This window comes from Ahaetulla prasina, chromosome 7 (assembly GCF_028640845.1).
Source record: "Ahaetulla prasina isolate Xishuangbanna chromosome 7, ASM2864084v1, whole genome shotgun sequence".
Taxonomy (NCBI): Eukaryota; Metazoa; Chordata; class Lepidosauria; order Squamata; family Colubridae; genus Ahaetulla; species Ahaetulla prasina.
Genome location: NC_080545.1, coordinates 101,237,788 through 101,250,619, shown reverse-complemented (window position 1 = coordinate 101,250,619; position 12,832 = coordinate 101,237,788). Strand labels below are relative to the sequence as shown.

Sequence of the window (12,832 nt, the reverse complement as noted above, 5' to 3'; positions counted from 1 at the left end):
GTTCTGGCTGAATGGAAGGATTGATACTCCTTGCAGGCAGCTGGTCCTTTGCATCCTTTGAGAGCAGGGGCCTCAAACTCGATTTCATTGAGGGCCACATCAGGATTATGTTTGACCTCGGAGGGCCGGGGGGGGGGGTGGAGGGGGGGCGTGGTCACGGTGGGTGTTTGACCCAGGCTCAAGATGCACTTTTTCTCTGTTTTTTTTATTATTTTTATTTCTTTTTGTCACAACAATATACACAAATAAATGTCATAGATAAAACAGCATATCTTAAAGAAAATATATATATATATAATTCAAATTATGCATCAACTATATTATTGGATATGATGAAGGGAACAATAGGACAGGAACAGTAGGCACTTTTGTGCTCTTATGCACGCCCCTTATAGTCCTCTCAGGAATGGGGTGAGGTCAATAGTAGACAGTTTTTGGTTGAAGATTTTGCGATTTTGAGTAGAGACTATGGAGTCAGGTAGTGAGTTCCAAGCGTTAACAACTCTGTTACAGAAGTCATATTTTCTGCAATCAAGTTTGAAGCGGTTGACATTTAGCTTGAATCTATTTTTTGCTCTTGTAATATTGCGATTGAAGCTGAAGTAGTCTTTTACAGGAAGGATATTGCAATAGATGATTTTGTGTGTTAAACACAGGTCATGTCGAAGTTGATGGAGTTGTAAGTTTTCTAATCCCAGGATTTCAAGTCTGTATTTTGTTGTTTTCGGAGGAGCGAAGAACTCTTCTAGTAAAATATTTCTGGACGCGTTCTATTGTATTTATATCAGAGATGTGGTGTGGGTTCCAGATGGATGAGCTGTATTCAAGAATAGGTCTGGCAAATGTTTTGTATGCTCTAGTTAGTAGTGTAGAGTTTTTAGAAAAGAAGCTGTAAACAAATTATGTTTACAACTCTTAGGGCCTTTTTTGCTATGTAGTTGCAGTGGGCTTTGGCATTTAGGTCATTTGATATGAGAACTCCAAGGTCTTTAACGGGGTGGGGGGTCGTCAGTTAGGTAATGTCCATCAAGTTTGTACTTGATGTTAGGGTTCTTTTTTCCAGTATGTAAGACTGAGCATTTGCTGGTAGAGATTTGGAGTTGCCAAGTTTTAGACCAATCAGAAATGAAGTCGAGGTCTTCTTGAAGGGTAGAAGTATTATTAGTGGTATTAAATAGTTTGACATCATCAGCAAAGAGAACACAATAACTTGAGATGAGGTCACAGAGATCATTTATGTATAGTATGAAGAGTGTTGGTCCAAGAACACTACCTTTCTTTTTTTTTTTCCTTTTTTTTCTTTTTTTCTTTTCTTTTCTTTTCTTTTTTTCTTTCCATAATAGTCCCTGGCTTCCAGAAGCTCTGTGCCGACCAAAAACGGCAGAGGCCAAAAATGTTTTCAGGGAGGCTGGAAATGGGTCGTGCAGGGGTTGGACACACACAGACACACACACACACAGAGAGAGAGAGAGAGACTGTTTTGGTTGATGGAGGCACCGCAGGGTGGTTTTTTATATATATATATGTATATTTTCAGGCTGGCCTCCCGGGCCAGATTTAAGCACTCCCCTTAAGGGCTGAGTGACAGGTCCCAATGACAGTCTGTAAATGAAAAAAAAAAACCCCGAAACAAGTGGAGTTTCTTGACGTGCCACTCCAGGCTCCATCTTGACTTTTTTGACCGTCTTCCGAGTCAAGGACAAAATTCGATGAATTTTACAGGGGCATTTTTTTCCCTCCATGGCCGATTGTGCCCGCAACTCGCATCTCTTTGGCTTCGGGAGCAAGGAAGCTCCAGTGGCCTCTTTAAATCTGGGGAGGGGGGAGCTGCAGGAATCCCCCTCCCAGAAGTCCCTCCTTTTACACGGAACCCCCTTCTCTCCCCTTCTGCTGCAGGAGGGCAACGCCATCTGCCAGCGGAGGCAGTGCGCCAGTCTGTGCCGCCACCCTGCCCGCCCTCGGCCGGGGACCTGCTGCCCCATCTGTGATGGTGAGTCTTGGAGGGAGGGCTCTGGACCGGTCGTGGGGGGGGCCGCTAGGCATCCCAGAAAAGCCACGATGATGCCATTGGGCAGAATGGGAGGGGGGGCTCTGCATCCCAGACAAGCCACGATGATACCATTGGGCAGAATGGGGGGGGCTCTGCCTCCCAGACAAGCCACGATGATGTCATTGGGCAGAAGGGGGGGCTCTGCATCCCAGACAAGCCACGATGATGCCATTGGGCAGAATGGGGGCTCTGCATCCCAGACAAGCCACGATGATGCCATTGGGCAGAATGGGAGGGCTCTGCATCCCAGACAAGCCACGATGATGCCATTGGGCAGAATGGGAGGGCTCTGCATCCCAGACAAGCCACGATGATGCCATTGGGCAGAATGGGGGGCTCTGCATCCCAGACAAACTACGATGATGCCATTGGGCAGAATGGGGGGCTCTGCATCCCAGACAAGCCGCGATGATGCCATTGGGCAGAATGGGGGGCTCTGCATCCCAGACAAGCACGATGATGCCATTGGGCAGAATGGGGGCTCTGCATCCCAGAGAAGCCACGATGATGCCATTGGGCAGAATGGGAGGGCTCTGCATCCCAGAGAAGCCACGATGATGCCATTGGGCAGAATGGGGGGCTCTGCATCCCAGACAAACTACGATGATGCCATTGGGCAGAATGGGGTGGCTCTGCCTCCCAGACAAGCCACAATGATGTCATTGGGCAGAAGGGGGCTCTGCATCCCAGACAAGCCACGATGATGCCATTGGGCAGAATGGGGGCTCTGCATCCCAGACAAGCCACGATGATGCCATTGGGCAGAATGGGGGCTCTGCATCCCAGACAAGCCACGATGATGCCATTGAGCAGAATGGGGGGGGGGCTCTGCATCCCAGACAAGCCACGATGATGCCATTGAGCAGAATGGGGGGGGGGCTCTGCATCCCAGACAAGCCACGATGATGCCATTGGGCAGAATGGGGGGGGCTCTGCATCCCAGACAAGCCACGATGATGCCATTGGGCAGAATGGGGGGGGCTCTGCATCCCAGACAAGCCACGATGATGCCATTGGGCAGAAAGGGAAGCCAGGCATCCCAGATAAACCGCAGTGACATCATCGGAGAGAAGGAGGGAATCGGCGTCCCAGACAAACCACGATGACCTCATGGAACAAGGGGTGCAGATTACAAAACGCTTTGGGCCTCCGTTCCTTGACCCTCTTCCAGGCACCTGATTTCGCAGGAATAATTTTAGCCCGTATATGGACCATCCCTGTAGGTCAAAAAAGTCAAGATGGCAACGAAAGCCTCTTTATGCAACGAAAGCTCCAAAGCTTTATTTTTGACGGGTGTGCTGCCCTGCGATCCACTCCGAAAGGGTGGAGGGCTTTTAAACTCCTGCCATCTTGATTCCCTTCACTGCCTGCCTCATCCTTGGCAGGGAGGGTTGATTGAATAACAGAATCATAGAATGGATTGGAAGGGACCTTGGAGGTCCTCTAGTCCAACCCCCTGCTCAAGCATACCACTTCAGACAGATGGCGCTCCAGTCTCTTCTTAAAAGCCTCCAGTCATTGGAGCACCCACAACGTCTGGTGGCAAGGAGTTCCACCGATCAATTGTTCTCATTCTCAGGAAATTTCTCCTTATTTCTAGCTTGCTTCTCTCTGGGTATATTTCCTGGACCAGGAAATATTCTGGAGCTGGTCCAGCCAATTCCCCCATAGTCTCCCTTCCCGTCTCAAATCAAGGAGAGAGAAAGCAATGGCGCCTAGCACTCCAAACCCCATCGTCCCCCATCAGCAGCGCATTGGGAAGCCTCCGTCCCCTTGAGGGGTGGGGGGGGTGCAGAAATCTGCCAACAGAGCTCTGCTGCCCCCTGCTGGCAGCTTCTAAAGGAGCCTGGCCAGCTTTGGCAGGGTAGAACTTTCGCAATCTGTGTGTCGCCCCCCCACCCCACCTGCAGGCTGCCTTTGGGAAGGACGCGAGTATCTCAGCGGCCACACCGTGCAGAGCCCAGACCCCTGCAAACGCTGCCGTTGTGTGGTGAGTCTGCTTGGCTGGCTGGGTGGGTGGGGGCTGAGTCTATCCCGGGTGGGCACACAGCCACCCCACTCAGTGACCTGCTTGCCCCCACAGGCTGGCGAGATCTCTTGCAGACAGTTGAGCTGCCCACCTGCTCACTGCAGCCATCCTGGCCAGCGCCCAGGGGAGTGTTGCCCCACTTGTGATGGTGAGTTGCTCCCTGCCCACACCAGCAGGTTCCCCCCCCCCACCAGGACTGGCTTCCTGGAGGCACTGATAGGTGTATTGAGGGTGAGAGGTAGATGTAGAGACAGAGGAAATATTTAGATCAAATATGAACGACGCATGGAGATCCCAAATGCCAAAATTTCCCCTGGGAAACATGCCAAAAAATCAATAAGAATTGAAATATTAAAACGGGCAAGAGATGTCGGATAGAAATAGAACACCTACTAATACCAGATTTGTTCTATTAAGAATTAGAATAGAGGTAGAAACCAGAGAGGGGTGGGAAATAATATTATGCAAACTTTCCTATACAATATTTTAAAATTAATATGTAGGAGTAGATCTCAGAAGTTGAAAGATGATTTTATTATGTACACTGAGATAATACTACTATGGTTATTAGTATTGTGTATTAAAAAAATAATAATTAAATCATAAAGCATTATATACATGGTGGAGCAAATATTAACATGTTAGTTTAATTTTAATATTTATAATATTATTATAATTATGTGAGTATGATTAATGTAACTAATATTATCGATATTATCATTATCATCTTGTATCAAAACTAACGATACCCAGATGACAAACTGTTCATGTATTCAATATTCATGTATATTTAAAAATAAAATTATATATATATATAATTTTATATATCAGTATCTACCAGAGGATTACCTTACTACAGGTAGTCCTCGACTTAAGGCCAGTCAGTTAATGACCATACAAAGTTATGACAAACCTCCCTCAGCTACTTATAACCTGGATTCAAAGTTCCGACGGACGCCCCCACCTCCCCCCCACAGTCATGTGACTGCATTTTGGGCACTCAATGACCGGCTCATATTTATATTCACGCAACCGCAATTTATGACGTATTTTTTGCCAAAATATTTACCTCTATCATCCGGCAAAAACTCCCCATAGCAAACAATGGGGTCTGTTTAATGACTGCAGGTTCACTTAACAACCGCCACACAAAAACCAGGTCTTAAAACTGGTTCACTCACACAATAGCTGGCTGTACAACGATCACAACTTGAAACTGTAACCTCTAGACCAGGGGTCTCCAACCTTGGCAACTTTAAGCCTGGCGGAGAATTCTGGGAGTTGAAGTCTGCCAGGCTTAAAGTTGCCAAGGTTGGAGACCCCTGGTCTAGATTACATTACAGTCATAAGTCTGAGGACTTTTTCCACATAGTTTTCTATCTGAGGAAAATCTCTTTACCCGTCTGCCCATCGCAGGTGTAGAAATGGTCAGGTGGAGAGCTAGGAGGTGGGGAAAGCCCTTGTCTTAAAATTACTCCGAGGTTACACCAAGGAGACAAAAGTTTGACGCACACCATCTGAGGTTCTCTTTTCCTTTCCTGAATCTCCTTTGCGAGTCTGTGAATTTGAAGGACAGTTGTACCAGGACAGAGAGATGTTCTCACCTGCCGTGGGAGGCCCCTGCTTGCAATGCCAATGCTTGGTGAGTAGGGGATGATGGGTGATGGCCCAGGCGAGAGGGCCGAATCCTGAGGCCAGAACTCAGAATTCAATAATACAACTTATTTTCCGAAGCACCAGAACCCAGGACAAGAAGCAGTGGATGGAAACTAACCAACCTGGAATTAAGAAGAAACTTCCTATCGGTGAGAACAATTGACCAGTGGAACAGCATGCCACCAGAAGTTGTGGGTGCGTCATCACTGGAAGCTTTTAAGAAGAGATTGGACAGCCACTTGTCTGAAATGGTAGAGGTTCTCCTGCTTCAGCAGGGGGCTGGACTAGAAGACCTCTGAGGTCCTCTCTATTCTATTTGAACTATCTAAGAATAACAGAGTTAAAAGGGACTTTGGAGGTCTTCTAGTCCAATCCGCTGCTCAAGTACAAAACCCCATTCCATTGAGACCAGTCTCTTCTTAAAAACCTCCAGGAATGAAGCACCCACAACTTCTGGTGGCAAGCTGTCCCACTGGTTAATTGTTCTCACTGTCTGGAAGTTTCTCCTTAATTCCAGGTTGTTTCTCTCCTTAATTATCAATTTCCATCCATTGTTTCTTGTCCTGCCTTCAGGGGCTTTGGAGAAATAGGTTGACCCCCCCAAGCTCTTCTTTTGGGCAGTTTCTGAAATACTGGGACGCTGCTATCATGTCTCCCCTGGTCCTTCTTTTCATTAAACTAGACATCTCCAATTCCTGCAACCGTTCTTCGTATGTTTTAGCCTCCATTCCCCTAAAATCATCTTTGTTGCTCTTCTCTGCACTTTTTCCAGAGTCTCAATATTATTATTTTTTTGAAGTCTACCCATCCTGAAGTCACTTTATTTATTTATTTTATTTTATTTTTTTATTTTATTTGAATTTATATCCCGCCCTTCTCCGAAGACTCAGGGCGGCTTACACTATGTTAAGCAATAGTCTTCATCCATTTGTATATTATATACAAAGTCAACTTTTATTGCCCCCAACAATCTGGGTCCTCATTTTACCTACCTTATAAAGGATGGAAGGCTGAGTCAACCTTGGACCTGGTGGGACTCGAACCTGCAGTAATTGCAAGCAGCTGTGTTAATAACAGACTGCATTAGTCTGTTGAGCCACCAGAGGCCCTGAGCTGGCTGGGGAATTCTGGGGGTTGAAGCCCACTCCTCTTGAATTTGCTAAGCGGCTGAGAAATTCACTCCTCTTTCTTTCCTTCATTCAGGATGGGCACGTCCGATGCCAGGAAGAACTCTGCCCCCCAACGCCATGTGCCCGGCCCCTCCGAGACCCCAAACGTTGCTGTCCAGTGTGCACAGGTGACCATCGAAGAAGAACTGGGGATGGGGAGAAAGACCCCTTGTCCACTTGGCTGCTCATTTCCCCACGTGGAGCTGAGTGGACCCCACCAGCTCAGATTGGACTGGTGACGTCATGGAAGTTTGCAGCACGCAACTTGGCTCGCTTGTTTGAGTCATCTCCAGGGCACCTGGAATGGGTTGATGAACCCCAAAGGGCTACTCAATCCCTTTCATATTACAGGTAGTCCTCAGCTTACAACAGTTCGTGTAGTGACCGTCCAAAATTATAACGGCACTGAAAAAAGCGACTTACGACCGTTTTTCACACGACAGTTACACCATTCCCGTGGTCAAACGATCAAAATTGGGATGCTTGGCAACTGGCTCGTATTTATGACGGTTGCCATGTCCAGAGGGGTCACGTGATCCCCCTTTTGCAACCTTCTGACCGACTAAAAGTCAACGGGGAAGCTAGATTCACTTAACAACCAGGTTACTAACTTAAGAACCGCAGGGATTCATTTAACAACTCTGGCAAGAGACGTCCTAAAATGGGGGGGAAATGCACTTAACAAATATCTCGCTTAGCAATGGGAATTTGGGGCTCAATTGTGGTCGTAAGTCGAGGACTATCTGAATTTTTGATTCAAGATTTGTTAATTAAAAAGGGAGCTCAAAATAGTAGTTTTGGTTTGGATTTAGCTCCTAGTGGGGAGAATAAACTACGATTTGTGGCTTAGGTTGTCATGCAAATGCAGCTGGCGTGAGCAAACTGTTGTGACCCAGGCCCAAGTAGGTAGGAGGAAACTCAGGCAGTGAAAAAACAAACAAACTTTATTTGAACAGCTGAGAATTAATTCATTCCCAGCGTAGTCCAACTAAATTAAAGCAAATTCCTCCCAACACAAATTCCTCAGTCCTATCACCAACCTTGGTCCAATTAGGCAAACTGCCAAAGGCCTTTCTTGGGATGGGATAAGATGGGATGGGATAGGGTAGAGTAGAATAGAATAGAATAGAATAGAATAGAATAGAATAGAATAGAATAGAATAACAGAGTTGGAAGGGGCCTTGGAGGTCTTCTAGTCCAACCCCCTGCTTAGGCAGGAGACCCTATATCATTTCAGGCAAATAGTCACCCCAACCTCTTCTTAAAAACTTCCAGTGTTGGAGCCTTCATAACTTCTGGAGCCACGTTGTTCCGCCGATTAATTGTTCTAACTGTCAGGAAATTTCATTGACAAATGCCTCGTACAATATGGGGAGTGAGGTGGGCGAAAGGAATCTGGGTTTCTGCTCTGCAGCCTGGCCAGGATGAAACCCAGTTTGACCCAACTGGGGACTGTCAGTTTGTGTTTTCGAGGACCTCGAGTTTGAAGATGGCACCGAGTGGGCACCAGCGAGAGACCCTTGCAGCGTCTGCACCTGCCACCAGGGGAAGACCGCGTGCCATGCCCTCCAGTGCCCGCCTGTCACCTGCCAGCATCCAGCCCGGCTTCTCGGTGAGTGCCTTTGGGTGTCCCCTGCCAAAACCGCAGTACTCTCACCTCTGGGATCGGTGGCATCGAACCTGGCTGTAGAACAGTGGTTCTCAACCTTTATAGTGCTGCGACCCCTTTAATACAGGACGGAGGCATTAAAGCGGAGACTATTAAGTTTATGGCGCCTGAAGCCAGATTAGGCTAGCGATTGGGAGTGATTGCAGCTGGCTTGAGAGGGAGACATCAGAGCAAAGATTTCTCTCTTTTTTAATTCATCGCGCCTGAAGCCGAATTCGGCTAGCGATTTGAAGAGCCTGCAGCTGGCTTGTGGAGTCAACCATTGGAGCGCGATTCTTCGACTCGCAAGTATACTTCCCATATTTCCGATGGTCTTAGGCGACCCCTGGCAAATCGTCATTCGACCCCCAACGGGGTCGCGACCCACAGGTTGAGAACCGCTGCTGTAGAAGGAAGGCACCGAGAGGAAAATGAAAGGGCTTGGCAGAATTAGGGTGCCGGGCGGCAAATAGCCTGCTCCAGACTCTGTTGCCATCAGAAAAAAGCTAATATTAAAGAAAACAAAGGCAGGAAAAGTGACATTTTTGGAGAAGGAAGGAAGAAAGAAAGCATTCGTTTTACAAAATCTCATTCTAAATGAAATTCAGACATTCTTGCATTTTGATTTCTAAGCAAGGACTCTCTTTTTTTTTCAAAAAAAAGATCTTATACTAAAATGGAATTCAGGCATTCTTGCATTTCGATTTCTAATTCATTTTAAAAAAAAACACTTCTGCACGAAACGATATCCAGATATTCATGAATTTCGGTTTCTATGAGCTCATTCATTTAAAAAAGAACTTGCACGAAACGATATCCAGAACTTAACATTTTGATTTCTAAGAGCGCATTTGTGGTTTTTTTATATATCTTGTACTAAATGATATTTAGACAGTCTAATGAACCCCCTGCCCCTCTTCTCTCCCCTCATTCAGTGGCCCCCAGATTTATTTATTTAAATTTATATGCTGCCCATCTCACTGTCAAGGCGAGTTTTATCTCACTGCCAGGGTGGCAACAAGTGCTCTGCTGTTGGAAACTTAGACATGGCCCGAGGGTCTCCCTCGTGCCAGGGGTCTTAGCAGCTTTCGCTGTGCCTCCTCCAAGGTTCCTGCTGCCCCCGATGCCACGAGTGTCTCTACAACCAGCGCCTCTACAGCCACGGCCAAGAGTTTGCCGATCCGGACAATTCCTGTCAGAACTGCCAATGCAAGGTGACACCCATCAGCTCCGACCCGTGGATGATGCCCCCAAATTCTTCTGCCCACCTTCAGTTGCCTGGCAACCCAAATCCTGAAGCTGCCACTCCAAACTCAAATCATCTTTTCGTTGGTTCCTTTGGGAATCTCAAATTCCTCTCAAAACTGTTGCAGGGATAATTTTTCTTTCAAAAAAAGATCAAAGGAACTATCATAATTTAATAATGGAATGGAACGGAATGGAATAGAATACAATGTAGAATAGAATACAATGTAGAATAGAATGGGAAAGGATGGAATAGCATAGCATAGCATAGAATAGAATTTTTATTGGCCAAATGTGATTGGACATTGAATACAATGTAGAATAGAATAGGAATGGGAATGGAATAGAATTGGATACACAAGGAATTTGTTTCCAGTACAGAAACTCTCAGTGTACAGACAAACAATAAAGTAATAATAATCATAATAATGATACCAATAAAAGAAGGTAGTAGAAAAGATGAGAAGAAGAATAGTAATAAAAGCATGTTTATCTCCAGTTCTCCCCACTGGAGCTTCTGCAAGATTAGATGGAGAATGGAGCGGAATTACAGGGTCCTTCAGAGCTAAACCCCTCCCTGTCTGTGGGATCTCCCTCTCTTGCAGGGTGGCACCGTCCACTGCTTGCCCACCGTTTGCCCACCAGTGACTTGCCCCCACCCACAGCAGAGGCCTGGATCCTGCTGCCCTACCTGCCCTGGTAAGTAACTAAAGGGAATTGATGGGGCACCTCCCACCTCTTGCTTTCTCTCTCTGGAATTCAGGAAGGAAGGAAGGAAGGAAGGAAAAAAAGAAAGAGAGAAAGAAAGAAAAGAAAAGAAAAAAGAAAAGGAGGGAGGGAGGGAGAACGAAGGACTGAGGGGAGGAAGGAAAGAAGGAATGAAGGAAGGAGATACAGAGAAGGGGAAGGGAAGAGGGAAGGAGGGTAGCAAGGAAGGGAGGAAAGAAGAGGGAGAAGGAAGGAGAAAGGGAGGGAGGAATAGAAAGAAAAGAAAGAGATAGAGAAAGGAAGAAAGGAAAGAAAGAGGGAGGGAGGGAGGGAGGGGAAGGAAGGAAGGAAGCAGATAGGGAGAAGGGGAAGGGAAGGGAGGAAGGAAAGGAAGGAAGGAAGGAAGGAAGGAAGGAAGGAAGGAAGGAAGGAAAAAAAGAAAAGGAAGGCAGGCGTTGGGGGCCCCTGCTCCGCTTCAAATCCTCATTTTTGGAGATTGCTTTTAATCCCCTGTAACTTTAATCTCTTTTTATATTGATAATGGTTTTTATAGTTCTTACTATATTGTAAACTGTCCAGAGCCATCTGAGACAGCAAGATGGGTAGCCTATAAATGTAATAAACCAATACATAAAAATAATAACTGGGAGGTGTAGACAAATAGAGACTATAGGGATGCGGTGGCTCAGTGGCTAGGATGCTGAGCTTGTCGATCGAAAGGTCGGCAGCTCAGCGGTTCGAATCCCTAGTGCCGCTGTGTAACGGGGTGAGCTCCCGTGACTTGTCCCAGCTTCTGCCAACCTAGCAGTTCGAAAGCACGTAAAAAATGCAAGTAGAAAAATAGGGACCACCTTTGGTGGGAAGGGAACAGCGTTCCATGCGCCTTTGGCATTGAGTCATGCCGGGCACATGACCACGGAGACGTCTTCGGACAGCGCTGGCTCTTCGGCTTTGAAATGGAGATGAGCACCGCCCCCTAGAGTCAGGAATGACTAGCACGTATGTGCCAGGGGAACCTTTACCTTGACCTTTAGAGACAAATAGAAGTTTATACGTGAATGTTAACCGACTTCCTCTCCTCCCTCCTTGCCCACTAGGCTGCCTTCACGACAACCAGGTGGTGCAAGATGGGGAGGAAGTCCCCAACCCGCTGGATCCATGCCAGTCTTGCATCTGCACTGGGGGGGAGCTGGTCTGCGCCCCACGGAAGTGCGTGGCTCCCCTCTGCGCCCACCCCTTGCCAGGCTCCTGCTGCCAAAACAACTGCAATGGTAAGATGGCAGAAGAACAACCTCGCGGTCTTACCCCAGTGTGTAAACGCCCAATAAACCACACACTGAGGTGGAGATTTAATTAATCCGAATAGAGCTGGAAGGGGCCTTGGAGGTCTTCTAGTCCAGCCCCCTGCTCAAGCGGGAGATCTATACCACTTCAGACAAATGGCTGTCCAGTCTCTTCTTAAAAAACCTCCAGTATTGGAAAACCCACAATTCCTGGCGGCAAGGGGTTGGACTAGAAGACCTCCAGAGGTCCCTTCCAACTCTCTTATTCTGACATTTTCTATCCAGGCTGCAGCTACACCGGGAAGGAGTATCCCAACGGAGCAGAGTTCCCGCACCCCACCGACAGCTGCCGGCAGTGTCACTGCATTGTGAGTGCCCAGCAGGGACAGGGGAAGCTGGCAGCCCCTCCCCCCGCCCGCCTGCCACAGAGGAAAATAGGGCACGGGGGGGGGGGTGGACTACATGACCACAAGGGTGCCTGTTGAACACAATTCCCTTGCCTCTCTCCCTCCCTCCCTTTGGCAGAATGGCCATGTGCAGTGCCTCTCTCGTCGGTGCCCACCCCTGCTCTGCCCCGAGCCCACCGTGAGACCCCAAGAGTGCTGCCCCCAATGTCCAGGTAGGACCAACCCCCTTGGGCACCTCACCCCACAACCGGCTGGGTTTCAACAGGGAGGGCAGCTATGCTAACAGCCCCCTCCCCCTTTTATAGCCCCTCCGGCCGGCTGCCTCTACTTGGGGGTCTCCTACAAGCACCTGGAGCGGTTCTACGACCCCTCAGAGAAGTGCCACACCTGCGTTTGTGCCAACGATACCATCACGTGCCAGCGCCAGCCCTGCGCACCGGTCCTGTGCTTGCACCCGCTGCGGCAGGGATGTTGCCCTTCCTGTGATGGTAACGGGCGGCCTCTGCCCACCCCGATGCCCTCGCCCACCCCTGGAGTCCCAGTCGGGGGGGGGAGGGAAGGGGGGGGGCACTCGCTCATTCAACTTCAAGCCGCCAGGGGGGCGTCGATCACATCCCTGGTGCCAGGGCGTTCTGCC

At 48.1% G+C, this 12,832-nt stretch overlaps 1 protein-coding gene across 1 annotated transcript in view; it reads left to right on the top strand.

Moving 5' to 3' along the window:
* The window catches only part of KCP (kielin cysteine rich BMP regulator), a 65,067-nt gene that overhangs the window by 21,621 nt on the left and 30,614 nt on the right, over window positions 1–12,832 (top strand). Inside the window, exons 12-23 of the mRNA XM_058191710.1 lie at window positions 1,897–1,990; window positions 3,961–4,040; window positions 4,134–4,227; window positions 5,636–5,721; window positions 6,939–7,032; window positions 8,364–8,516; window positions 9,660–9,766; window positions 10,403–10,496; window positions 11,603–11,776; window positions 12,074–12,156; window positions 12,314–12,407; window positions 12,501–12,683. Coding sequence (XP_058047693.1) covers window positions 1,897–1,990; window positions 3,961–4,040; window positions 4,134–4,227; window positions 5,636–5,721; window positions 6,939–7,032; window positions 8,364–8,516; window positions 9,660–9,766; window positions 10,403–10,496; window positions 11,603–11,776; window positions 12,074–12,156; window positions 12,314–12,407; window positions 12,501–12,683 — 1,336 coding nt within the window. The remainder of the gene's footprint in view (window positions 1–1,896; window positions 1,991–3,960; window positions 4,041–4,133; window positions 4,228–5,635; window positions 5,722–6,938; window positions 7,033–8,363; window positions 8,517–9,659; window positions 9,767–10,402; window positions 10,497–11,602; window positions 11,777–12,073; window positions 12,157–12,313; window positions 12,408–12,500; window positions 12,684–12,832) is intronic.